Below are 13,083 nucleotides of genomic sequence, written 5' to 3'. Positions count from 1 at the left end.
TTTTTTTTTTTGCAATTTTGTTTGTACAGAAATTACTCATTTCACCTCTAATTTTATTTTTTCAATTGATCTAATAATAATATTAATAGCATTAATAATAATCATAATTATTATTATATTTATCAGCATCATCATTACACGTGTCACCTTCTTAATATATTTTGAATTTAATAATAATAATTACTATTATTAGTAGTGTTCAATTTCTGTGCCTAACAAAACACACACACACACATATACAGACACACACACACACACGCGCGTGCGTGTTTTATTTATATTTATATATATATATATATATATATATACACACACACAAACTTACAAACACATGACTAGCTGAGTGAAAGAGAAATACACATTAGTGTGTCAACTGCGCCAGTAGCAATGAGCACTCAGTCCTCTCTCCTCTTTAACCTATCAGATGGTCTCTCTCTCTCTCCATCTCTCTTCCTTCACTGGCTCTATTGTTCAGCACTTATGTGCAGCCCAAGCAGAAAACATGACAAGCTGTCCACTTGAGGAGAGACGACAGAAGAGAAAGTAAAGGAGAGAAAGAGTGATACAGGTGATGGAGCAGGAGAAAGGGGACGGCATTGCCTGAGGGGGAACAGAGATGAGAATAAGAAAACACATCCGATGCAAAGACGGTGAGATAGCGGGGAAAAAAAGAGGAAGGAGTGAGACAGAGAGAATGGAGGAGGAAGACCCTGAATAGAGTGTGAAGTTGAGGTCAAGGGTGGGATATACAACTCAAAATGGTGTGGAAGATGCCAGACAGTAGAATTACAGACAAGTAAACAACAGCGGAAGATGAGTTATATAATATTCAATGAACATAAAAGTTCAAATACTATTCTTTTGAACTTTCTATTCATCAAAGAATCCTGAAAGCATTTTGTCACGTTTCCCACAAAAAAATATTATGCAGCACAACTATTTTTCAACACGAAGAAGAAGAAGAAGAAAAAGAAGGAGAAGGAGAAGAAGAAGAAGAAGAAACTGGAGTAATGGCTTATATATTAAAATACAAAAGTTGTTTGACATTATACATTCTCACAATAAATCAAATAAATGCAGTGTTGATGAAAATAAGAGACTTCTTTCAAACACATTAAAAGCTATTTGAGGTTTATTTTTAAGATTATTGCCTGATTATTACATGAATTTTCAAAAGAGTTTGAGTAAGTGTTATTTAAATGTTTTTTCATGCTGCCAAATATTTTCTGAAATAATTTTACACTATTTTAACACTTTAAAAAACCCTCAAATATACTGAAAAATAAATGATAAATGGTATATATTTTGAATTGTGCATTTTTTTAACTTAATCAGCCAAGCAGGCAAAAGCAATAATCTCAAAATATATACCGGTATTAGGGATTACGTTACCGTAACTCCCTGTCTCAAGTCTTCTATCCTAAATGAGATTCTTACTGAAATCACCATGGTTACCAAACAGATAAGACAGGATTCTACTGTGGGATGTTTCTGTAATACGGCCCCAGGGGTATAAATATATAACACGGTATGAGTAATTATCATAGTAATATAACAGAATACATCACAATGTAATTATTTTGTTGAAAATGTAATAAAGAAACATGGCTTATCTTTTAATAACCATGATCCAAGCAAATATTCCAGTGAGACCCTTCCATTTAATTATTCTCTCTTATTATTTGATACTTGATGAACACAAACCGAAAGATAAGATTACTAACAATTAACGAACATATAATACACCCTAATCTCAAGCAGGCATGTCTTCCTTCATCTTCTTAGTGGTTTTCTTGCACTCGCTCACCTCTGAGCTCATTGGTGATAATGACGGTATTTGGGCTGAACTGCTGCCCACCAGCATCTCCCACCTCAGCACAGTTATTTATAGAGCTCCACTCCTCTTCTATTCCTCTCCATCTCTCTCTGCTGCTCTCTCCATCCCTCTACCTTCACCTCTTTCTTTGTCGCCATCGCCCCCATCTCGATGGCTCTGCTGTTTTTTTTTTTTTTCAGGTGTTCTGCCCTCTTAGGTCTTCTCCTCATTCTACCGATCAGTCTCTCCCACTTTCTGTCTCCACACCTCCTTCTAATTCCCTCTTTGCTTTCTTATTCATTCTCCTATTGCTGCCTACTAAATTCTGCTCTTTATTAGCTCATTTTTCCCCTCACAGTTCATTTTGTTCTGTAAGACAATGAGTTTTGGGAGAGGCTGTTCTGCAGGACATGGTATGTTTTGCTGCAAAAATACTTCAACCTAATTCAGTCCCACCAGCTTACACACACACACACACACACACACACACACACACAAACACTCACAAAGCTGCAGATGCTCACTGCGACAAACTCACATGTACACCACCATTTGAAAGTTTGGACTAAATTGAATGTCTCATTTAAAAGTTTAGGGTTGGTAAGATTTATTTATAATGTATTTGCAATATGTCTCTTATGAACACCAAGGCTGCATTTATTTAATCAAAAATGCAGTAAAACAGTAATATTATGAAAGATAATTACAGTTTCAAGTAGCTGTTTTCTATTTTAATATATTTTAAAAAGTAATTTATTGTGTTCTGCCCTCTTAGGTCTTCTCCTCATTCTACCGATCAGTCTCTCCCACTTTCTGTCTCCACACCTCCTTCTAATTCCCTCTTTGCTTTCTTATTCATTCTCCTATTGCTGCCTACTAAATTCTGCTCTTTATTAGCTCATTTTTCCCCTCACAGTTCATTTTGTTCTGTAAGACAATGAGTTTTGGGAGAGGCTGTTCTGCAGGACATGGTATGTTTTGCTGCAAAAATACTTCAACCTAATTCAGTCCCACCAGCTTACACACACACACACACACACACACACACACACACAAACACTCACAAAGCTGCAGATGCTCACTGCGACAAACTCACATGTACACCACCATTTGAAAGTTTGGACTAAATTGAATGTCTCATTTAAAAGTTTAGGGTTGGTAAGATTTATTTATAATGTATTTGCAATATGTCTCTTATGAACACCAAGGCTGCATTTATTTAATCAAAAATGCAGTAAAACAGTAATATTGTGAAAGATAATTACAGTTTCAAGTAGCTGTTTTCCATTTTAATATATTTTAAAAAGTAATTTATTCCTGTGATGCAAAGCTGAATTTTCAGCATCATTACTCCAGTCTTCAGTGTCACATGATCCTTCAGAAATCATTCTAATATGCTGATTTGCTGTTCAAGAAACATTTCTGATTATTAAAGGTAAAAACAGTTGTGAAGCTTAATGTTTTTGTAGGATTCTTTGATGAACAGAAAGATCAAAAGAACAGAATTTATTCGAAATAGGAAGTCTTTACTGTCACTATTGATCAATTCAATGCATCCTTGAGGAACAAAATAATTAATTTCTTTCTAATTGACCCCAGACTTTTGAATGATATTGTATGTTTTGTTACAAAATGATATAAAGAGTTTGTATGATGATATGAAAATGATATAAAGGTTTGTAAACATATAAACACAGCATAAATATTTCATTTTTTTTTTTAAAGGCTGAGATGGACTAGAAAAACATCTAATGATGCACCTTATAAAGTTTGTAGAGAGAATGACTAGAAAGAGCAGAGCTGCAAACTAGACAAAGGGTCATGATCTTGAAGCGCAAAGATAAAATAACTGAAATTGTTAAACATTTTTAGAACTCATAAATGATCCCATACTTCAAATATTCTCATTTATAGTTTTGATGGCTTTATTGTTACTCTAAAATTAAAAAAGAGATTATAATGAAGATCCAACTCACCAATATTGGGGTGTTTGAGTAGACGACAGATTCGGGCCTCACGTTCCAGTTTCTGATGATCTGCAGAGGAAAAAGAGAGGGAGAAAAGCAGGTTAGATATTTGAGGTGGCTGATGGCTTGTTCTCAGCTATAAAATAAAAAGGACACCTCATCTGAGGTGCGAGCAGCTCTGTCCTCTCCTCCGAGAAGAGAGAACATTTTTCCATAGGAGTCATAGATGTGAACCGCAATGCTGGCGAGTTAAGAGGGAATAAACAATTCAGAGAGATGATATACATAATATGAATAATAAATTAATAAAATTAAATAAAGACAAAGATGCAATCTACATGCAGAAACTTAATTCTAATATTATATAATATACAATAATATTAATATATGATTGTATCGGCAAAGCCCTAAGCAAAGACTGCAGAAATATATCCCAAGTTATCCAAGGTTTGTGACTTTGGTCCTGTCATGGTAAGATACTGTAAATCATGTGTGTGTTTGTAAGAGTGGGGGTGAGGTTCAAGCTAATCTAGGGCTTATTACTGAAACAAGTAATATGGTTGTGTGAGCTCGAAGGATGAATGTTCAAATTAAACAAACAAGCCCGAGGGCTCATTTCTTCTCACTTGCAACACACACACACACCACAAGCGCAGGAGTCTAAATAGCAGCTCAATGTCTTGACTGGGGTTTATTCATCTTCTCAATGTAAAAATCACCCACTATGCACTGCTGGAGGCCAGTGAAACTGGATGCGATTCCTATTTTAGAAGAAAATAATAGGCTTTAATGTCAAATAAACAATGTTTTGACAGATTATACTCAGACAGGCTATACCAGCTTACGAGATCCTTGCAGATCAAATATTAAACCTGCTTTAAACTTAACTGCATGAAATAATATTTATTTTTAATCAGTAATTGTATTAGGGTTTCCAGCTCTAAAAGATCTAAACATCCTTAAAACTTGATAAATTTACATTTAAATTGACAAATTACCTCATTGGCAAAAAGTGTTGCTTGTTTCTTGCATAAATGTATCAAACTACATGACACACTAATGCATATTTCTCTTTCACTCAGCTAGTCATGCCAAATAAATAAAGTTAAAAAATACAGTTAATTCAAGACATTTTCTATTACTTTTAATGTAGAAACATGCTTTGAAACAGTATGTATTGTGAAAAGTGTTGTAAAAAAATATGAATTAATCATTAGTGTACACTAATCTGCTTTCTTGTCTTGACAACAAGATAAAAATACCTTTACCAAGTTGGAAAATATAATCGGTTATATAAATATCAAGTTAATATCAGGGCTATCTCAAAGGTCTCAGACAAGTCATGTCCTTAAGTTAACTTGCATCGGCTGAAACTATTGTGTCATCTTGCTTTGCCGTCACCACGTACATGAAACATCATCACATCCAAACCTGCCACTTCTGAACTCTGTCCCTAGAAACTGTGTCATTACTTAAGCAATCAGAAATGGAGTGACAATTGCCAATATGAAGAGAAGAGTGAGACGAATATTACCACATCACTACTTGCATGTGCATGTGCATGTGCAATCGGCATGGACAATGTAATACTGACAGCTTTCATCCACCCAGGTCTCTGCAATAAACACATCAGCTTGAGTCAGCCTACAAATATTAATGCGGTCTAATCTGACGTGCTTAAGCAAGAGTCTAGCTGACCTCCTAACTGGCTCTGGTCCAAAACCTAGTGGGTTGCCTACGTAGGCAGCATTTTAAGGTGTGCTCTTGACATGAAGACTGCTCCAAAATGTAGGCAGCATAAAAGACACCTTCTTTCTGTCAAACTCTAAAGGCAGAATTGCATGTATCATTCACAGAGAGGTCAATACCAGCATGCAGGAGAATGATAACATCCAGGTCTGTTGAAATTAATTGTTAAAAAACGATTTGCTGCCTATGTAGAGTGTTCCAAATTGCTCGCTTATGAGGTTTCAGTCAAAATGCTCCATTAGAAGGTAGATAAGGTTTTGGGAACTGAACTATAGAAACAAATATAGAACTTTTTTTATGTAAATGTTGTGCTTTTGTAAAAACCCATTGAAACCATGATTCTGTCCGATTATTAAATTTTATAAAATGGCACTTTTGAAAGGACATGTAATACAAAACACACCATCTAATCAACTTAACAAGCACATCTACTGGAAGCTAAGTGCCCTTTTTGATTCGGTCGTTGGTTTGATTGAATGTGTTATTTGATTGCGCAAGCATGCATCCATTATGATTTTCCACATATTGTGCTGTCTATGGTCCAGAACTCCTGCTTTTAAAAAAAAAATCGTTATCACTAGCCCATTCTGTCTTGTTGACTTTCTTTCTCTCTGAGCTAGATTATGTGTTAGCCTTTCACACATGCAAACACACACACACACACACACACACACAGCAGACATGCTCCAAGCTAACAGGATTACATCCTCTCCCATCTTGCCCTGTGACCCAGTGGAAGATTAACCCTTAGCATGCCACTGGCATAAATACTGTTTTCCTCCCTTTCACTGCTGGCCAACACTGACCACACACACTCCAACCGCAGAAGCAGAAGAGTGCCAAGATGACACCAAAGCCCTGTTACTGGATCAGCACAGAGGCACAATGAACCCATGTGATCCTACAAACTAGCAGCTGAAGCAAAGAAAACTAAGAAAACTAAGATGTATATGGGGAGAGCACATGGTAGAGAGTATGGCAGGACAATATAGCTAAATATAACATACATATGTTATATTTAGCAAAAAATATATAATATACAAGTTGATGTTCCTCCTTTCAGTTCTCCATTTCTGCTCATCTCGAAAAACAGCCATAAAGTGAGGATAATTCAGGGCTTCAGAATATCTACATCACACCCACACTAGAAAAATGTATGACTACTGTCTGTATGAACTGGTTTAGCATTAAAATGAAAGCTTTAAACTCTAGATCCTTCCTCATGATATTTATGTTTACGTTCACAGCCTACATTTATGCTTCATACATAAAACATACAAGATAATGCACTGCATTGAAAAAAATACTTCAAGTAGTAGCAAAAGGTGAGCACCAGGTCTTCAAAGTGCTAATACAGCATCAATCCAATTGCAATCTTTTTGTTATCAGAGTAAAAGAAAACCAGTTTTGTAAAGTAAAATAAGTTGTGAATTCCTGTACTAGTAACACCAGAGTCATGGGTTCGATTCCCAGGGAATACATAAACTATACCTTTAGATAGAAATGTCTGCTAAATACGTAAATATAAAAACTGCACAAAGTTTCACACTGACTAAAAGTACAATCCACTGAAAGGACTGATCTACTATTCCTCACAGCCTCATTTACATGCCGACTGATTAAGGTCCACTAAGGCAAAAGGCTGAATACATCAATGGCAAATACATTCTTACTGTATCTCGGAAGTTTCACGGTCCCAAAAGTAACTGGAAAGGAAACTCCCTTCTATATTACACAGAGACACATCAGTGTGGTGCTATCAAAACTACTTCAGTTTCACTACGGAAGATAACACACTCTCATGCTGCAGTAATTGTATTACAGACACACACAGCCCTCTAATCTGATGCATAATTAAACGCAGGGTAGAGATAGGAAGGGCCCTCTGCCCTGACATTCTAATATGGTTGTGTGAGCTCGAAGGATGAATGTTCAAATTAAACAAACAAGCCCGAGGGCTCATTTCTTCTCACTTGCAACACACACACACACCACAAGCGCAGGAGTCTAAATAGCAGCTCAATGTCTTGACTGGGGTTTATTCATCTTCTCAATGTAAAAATCACCCACTATGCACTGCTGGAGGCCAGTGAAACTGGATGCGATTCCTATTTTAGAAGAAAATAATAGGCTTTAATGTCAAATAAACAATGTTTTGACAGATTATACTCAGACAGGCTATACCAGCTTACGAGATCCTTGCAGATCAAATATTAAACCTGCTTTAAACTTAACTGCATGAAATAATATTTATTTTTAATCAGTAATTGTATTAGGGTTTCCAGCTCTAAAAGATCTAAACATCCTTAAAACTTGATAAATTTACATTTAAATTGACAAATTACCTCATTGGCAAAAAGTGTTGCTTGTTTCTTGCATAAATGTATCAAACTACATGACACACTAATGCATATTTCTCTTTCACTCAGCTAGTCATGCCAAATAAATAAAGTAAAAAAATACAGTTAATTCAAGACATTTTCTATTACTTTTAATGTAGAAACATGCTTTGAAACAGTATGTATTGTGAAAAGTGTTGTAAAAAAATATGAATTAATCATTAGTGTACACTAATCTGCTTTCTTGTCTTGACAACAAGATAAAAATACCTTTACCAAGTTGGAAAATATAATCGGTTACATAAATATCAAGTTAATATCAGGGCTATCTCAAAGGTCTCAGACAAGTCATGTCCTTAAGTTAACTTGCATCGGCTGAAACTATTGTGTCATCTTGCTTTGCCGTCACCACGTACATGAAACATCATCACATCCAAACCTGCCACTTCTGAACTCTGTCCCTAGAAACTGTGTCATTACTTAAGCAATCAGAAATGGAGTGACAATTGCCAATATGAAGAGAAGAGTGAGACGAATATTACCACATCACTACTTGCATGTGCATGTGCATGTGCAATCGGCATGGACAATGTAATACTGACAGCTTTCATCCACCCAGGTCTCTGCAATAAACACATCAGCTTGAGTCAGCCTACAAATATTAATGCGGTCTAATCTGACGTGCTTAAGCAAGAGTCTAGCTGACCTCCTAACTGGCTCTGGTCCAAAACCTAGTGGGTTGCCTACGTAGGCAGCATTTTAAGGTGTGCTCTTGACATGAAGACTGCTCCAAAATGTAGGCAGCATAAAAGACACCTTCTTTCTGTCAAACTCTAAAGGCAGAATTGCATGTATCATTCACAGAGAGGTCAATACCAGCATGCAGGAGAATGATAACATCCAGGTCTGTTGAAATTAATTGTTAAAAAACGATTTGCTGCCTATGTAGAGTGTTCCAAATTGCTCGCTTATGAGGTTTCAGTCAAAATGCTCCATTAGAAGGTAGATAAGGTTTTGGGAACTGAACTATAGAAACAAATATAGAACTTTTTTTATGTAAATGTTGTGCTTTTGTAAAAACCCATTGAAACCATGATTCTGTCCGATTATTAAATTTTATAAAATGGCACTTTTGAAAGGACATGTAATACAAAACACACCATCTAATCAACTTAACAAGCACATCTACTGGAAGCTAAGTGCCCTTTTTGATTCGGTCGTTGGTTTGATTGAATGTGTTATTTGATTGCGCAAGCATGCATCCATTATGATTTTCCACATATTGTGCTGTCTATGGTCCAGAACTCCTGCTTTTAAAAAAAAAATCGTTATCACTAGCCCATTCTGTCTTGTTGACTTTCTTTCTCTCTGAGCTAGATTATGTGTTAGCCTTTCACACATGCAAACACACACACACACACACACACACACAGCAGACATGCTCCAAGCTAACAGGATTACATCCTCTCCCATCTTGCCCTGTGACCCAGTGGAAGATTAACCCTTAGCATGCCACTGGCATAAATACTGTTTTCCTCCCTTTCACTGCTGGCCAACACTGACCACACACACTCCAACCGCAGAAGCAGAAGAGTGCCAAGATGACACCAAAGCCCTGTTACTGGATCAGCACAGAGGCACAATGAACCCATGTGATCCTACAAACTAGCAGCTGAAGCAAAGAAAACTAAGAAAACTAAGATGTATATGGGGAGAGCACATGGTAGAGAGTATGGCAGGACAATATAGCTAAATATAACATACATATGTTATATTTAGCAAAAAATATATAATATACAAGTTGATGTTCCTCCTTTCAGTTCTCCATTTCTGCTCATCTCGAAAAACAGCCATAAAGTGAGGATAATTCAGGGCTTCAGAATATCTACATCACACCCACACTAGAAAAATGTATGACTACTGTCTGTATGAACTGGTTTAGCATTAAAATGAAAGCTTTAAACTCTAGATCCTTCCTCATGATATTTATGTTTACGTTCACAGCCTACATTTATGCTTCATACATAAAACATACAAGATAATGCACTGCATTGAAAAAAATACTTCAAGTAGTAGCAAAAGGTGAGCACCAGGTCTTCAAAGTGCTAATACAGCATCAATCCAATTGCAATCTTTTTGTTATCAGAGTAAAAGAAAACCAGTTTTGTAAAGTAAAATAAGTTGTGAATTCCTGTACTAGTAACACCAGAGTCATGGGTTCGATTCCCAGGGAATACATAAACTATACCTTTAGATAGAAATGTCTGCTAAATACGTAAATATAAAAACTGCACAAAGTTTCACACTGACTAAAAGTACAATCCACTGAAAGGACTGATCTACTATTCCTCACAGCCTCATTTACATGCCGACTGATTAAGGTCCACTAAGGCAAAAGGCTGAATACATCAATGGCAAATACATTCTTACTGTATCTCGGAAGTTTCACGGTCCCAAAAGTAACTGGAAAGGAAACTCCCTTCTATATTACACAGAGACACATCAGTGTGGTGCTATCAAAACTACTTCAGTTTCACTACGGAAGATAACACACTCTCATGCTGCAGTAATTGTATTACAAACACACACAGCCCTCTAATCTGATGCATAATTAAACGCAGGGTAGAGATAGGAAGGGCCCTCTGTCCTGACATTCTGTGTAAAGGGTGAATAAGAGCAGGACAGACAGGAAGACAATGGGGGAAAAGGGAGCCACTGAAAGGTTACAGAGAGGAGGCCAAACACTGGAACAAAAACACTGAGACTGCACTGAATGTGAAACATCTTTTATTATAATGTGCACATAGATAATGTGCACATAGATATATTCAAATCAGCTCTAATATTCAAAATAGCTTTAAATGACATGTGTAATGGAAATGTTAACTCTTTGTCAAGTTAATTAAGATCCTTCAAATTCAACAATCGAAACCAGAATCAAAAATTTAAATGATCAAATGACATTTCATTTACTGGCATCAAAAATTTATTCATTATTAAATTAATTGTTCCCATTAATAATGGGAAAAAAAATCAAACTAGAATTGAAAATATAATTTGAATGGATACTGAATAAGAACTGATCTGAAAAAAAGGTGTAGGAAAGAAAGCCACAGAAAATGGAAACTCGATTAGGCCTACACTGTAAAAAATGACCGTGAATTTAACGGTAAAAGACTGTAAAAATGCTACAGTAAAAACCTGTTAAATGGTTAACGGTAAATTCCCCTACTATATACGGTGAAAAACTGTATTGGACATTACATGTATTGGACATAAATTTTACGGTAGTATACCATTTTTGGAAGTGAAAAATACTGTATAATTTACAGTGAATAACCGTAAATTGACATTCCCAGAATTCCCTGTGTTACATTTCAAATTTGATGTTGTTTTGTTGAAATAACTATGTTTCTTAGTTTTTTCTTATCAGTTTTGTATATTAGGGTTGTGTGTTACACCTAATGTTGTTAAATGAATGTTTATTGCATTATTTCAGTTTCATGCGTGTTACCATGATGGTGTTTGGTGTTTGTGTGAATGACACTGTGCACCTTCTATATATGTTATTATTTAAAAGCTGCTTGTGATGGGCTTTGGTTCATCATGTGACTTTCTCATCACCCACCTGCATTTGGTGGTTATCAGTGTATTACAAAGGTACAAAACAGATTTCAGTACTTCAGTAGGTTGGTATATTAACATTATATCAGTTAATGAAATTACGGTATTTAAATGTAAATTTAAGTTAAAACCGTAAAACCTCAAACGTTGCTACCGTATTTTTAATGGTAAAATTCCGGCAACCACAGCTGCCGTTTTTTTACCGTAAATTTTACCGAATTTTTTTTACAGTGTATAGTTTCAAAATTAAAATCAAAAAGGAAATAAGAATTTAAACTGAATCAAATATGAATCACCTGGAACTGGAATCGAATATGAACTGAATAGACAGTACATAAAGAGTCATTTGAAATAAGGTTCAGAAAAAGAGAAGTGCAAAACAGGTGAAATTGGAATTAAACAGACATTGAAACACAACTGAAAGTGAATTAACTGGAACTAGATTTGAATATGAATAAAATTACAATGTAACTGAAAGATAAGGTATTAATAAAGCAAATAGTTGAAACTGAACTGAAATTGAAAAATGTAAATTGGAATTCAAATTCAAGTTGGCACTGAAACTGGATTGGAAGTGAATTAACTGGAATTGGAAACGAATTGGAAGGAATGGGATAGAAAGACTGAATTAGTACAGTGACATACTACAGTGAAAAGCACCATTAATCACCAGAGGCAGTGTGTGTGTGTAAGAGAAAGGATTACATGAGACATGTACTTGAAGCAAAATCACAACTCCCTTGTGTGAGCATCTGCACTGTAAGCCTGTGCGTGTGTGTCACCTCATCAGCTCAGATGGCATGCAGGATGCCTTCCTTCCATTGTTCCTTCACTCATTCATTTACTCTATGAATATGAATAATCCTGGGTAGAGCAGAAATCTCCTCTTACCAATGACACTTCCTGTTGACAATCATCCACTGACTTAGTCAACATAAAAACCCATTTTACTTCCACAATGTGATGTATTTAAATAAACAGGAAATTCAAAAAGTAAAGCTTGCTGAATTATTTTATCCATAGGGAAGCATCCTCGCCGGTTCATCTGAGAATCACTTATGCACACGCACGATTCAATGTCCAAGCACAGACGTGCACACCTGCTCCATTACAATAGAGTGCTTTCCTGTGAAATACATTGATTTGTACATCCTGTGCTGAGGACTCCATGTGGATAGCAACAATCTCCGGGTCCTCTCATCCTCAGAGAAATAAATGAGCCACTGTCATGACTTTGGATCTTACACACACTCATCCAAAAATCCCTAGACTCAACCTCAAGACAACATGCCTGTTCACTAACCGCCTTGATGCATTACGCTCACACAACTCGTAGGTTTCTGTAGCTCAAACAGAAGAGCATGCTGCTAGAAATGCCACGGTCATAAATTTAATTCCCAGGAAATGCACGAACTGATAAAAAAAAATTATATTATAAAATGTATTATAATATATATATATTATAATAAAATAATAAAAAAAAGAATTGGATTTTGGATGGATTTTTTTGCTCCAAAAATATTTCATTGGTTTAAGTTAAGTCTTCATTATGAAAAATCCCAATGCAAAAAGACCCACAAATAATTAT

At 35.8% G+C, this 13,083-nt stretch overlaps 1 protein-coding gene across 1 annotated transcript in view; it reads right to left on the bottom strand.

Annotated features, from left to right (window-relative positions):
* LOC107601404 (calcium/calmodulin-dependent protein kinase type II subunit gamma-like) overlaps positions 1 to 13,083 on the bottom strand; it is an 86,366-nt gene that overhangs the window by 42,114 nt on the left and 31,169 nt on the right. The window contains exon 3 of the mRNA XM_016293569.1: positions 3,793 to 3,852. Coding sequence (XP_016149055.1) covers positions 3,793 to 3,852 — 60 coding nt within the window. The remainder of the gene's footprint in view (positions 1 to 3,792; positions 3,853 to 13,083) is intronic.

Source organism: Sinocyclocheilus grahami, unplaced genomic scaffold (genome assembly GCF_001515645.1).
Source record: "Sinocyclocheilus grahami isolate Dianchi unplaced genomic scaffold, SAMN03320097.WGS_v1.1 scaffold305.1, whole genome shotgun sequence".
Classification (NCBI taxonomy): domain Eukaryota; kingdom Metazoa; phylum Chordata; class Actinopteri; order Cypriniformes; family Cyprinidae; genus Sinocyclocheilus; species Sinocyclocheilus grahami.
The sequence above is the reverse complement of the archived record's forward strand: the minus strand, read 5'-3'. Positions and strand labels throughout refer to the sequence as shown.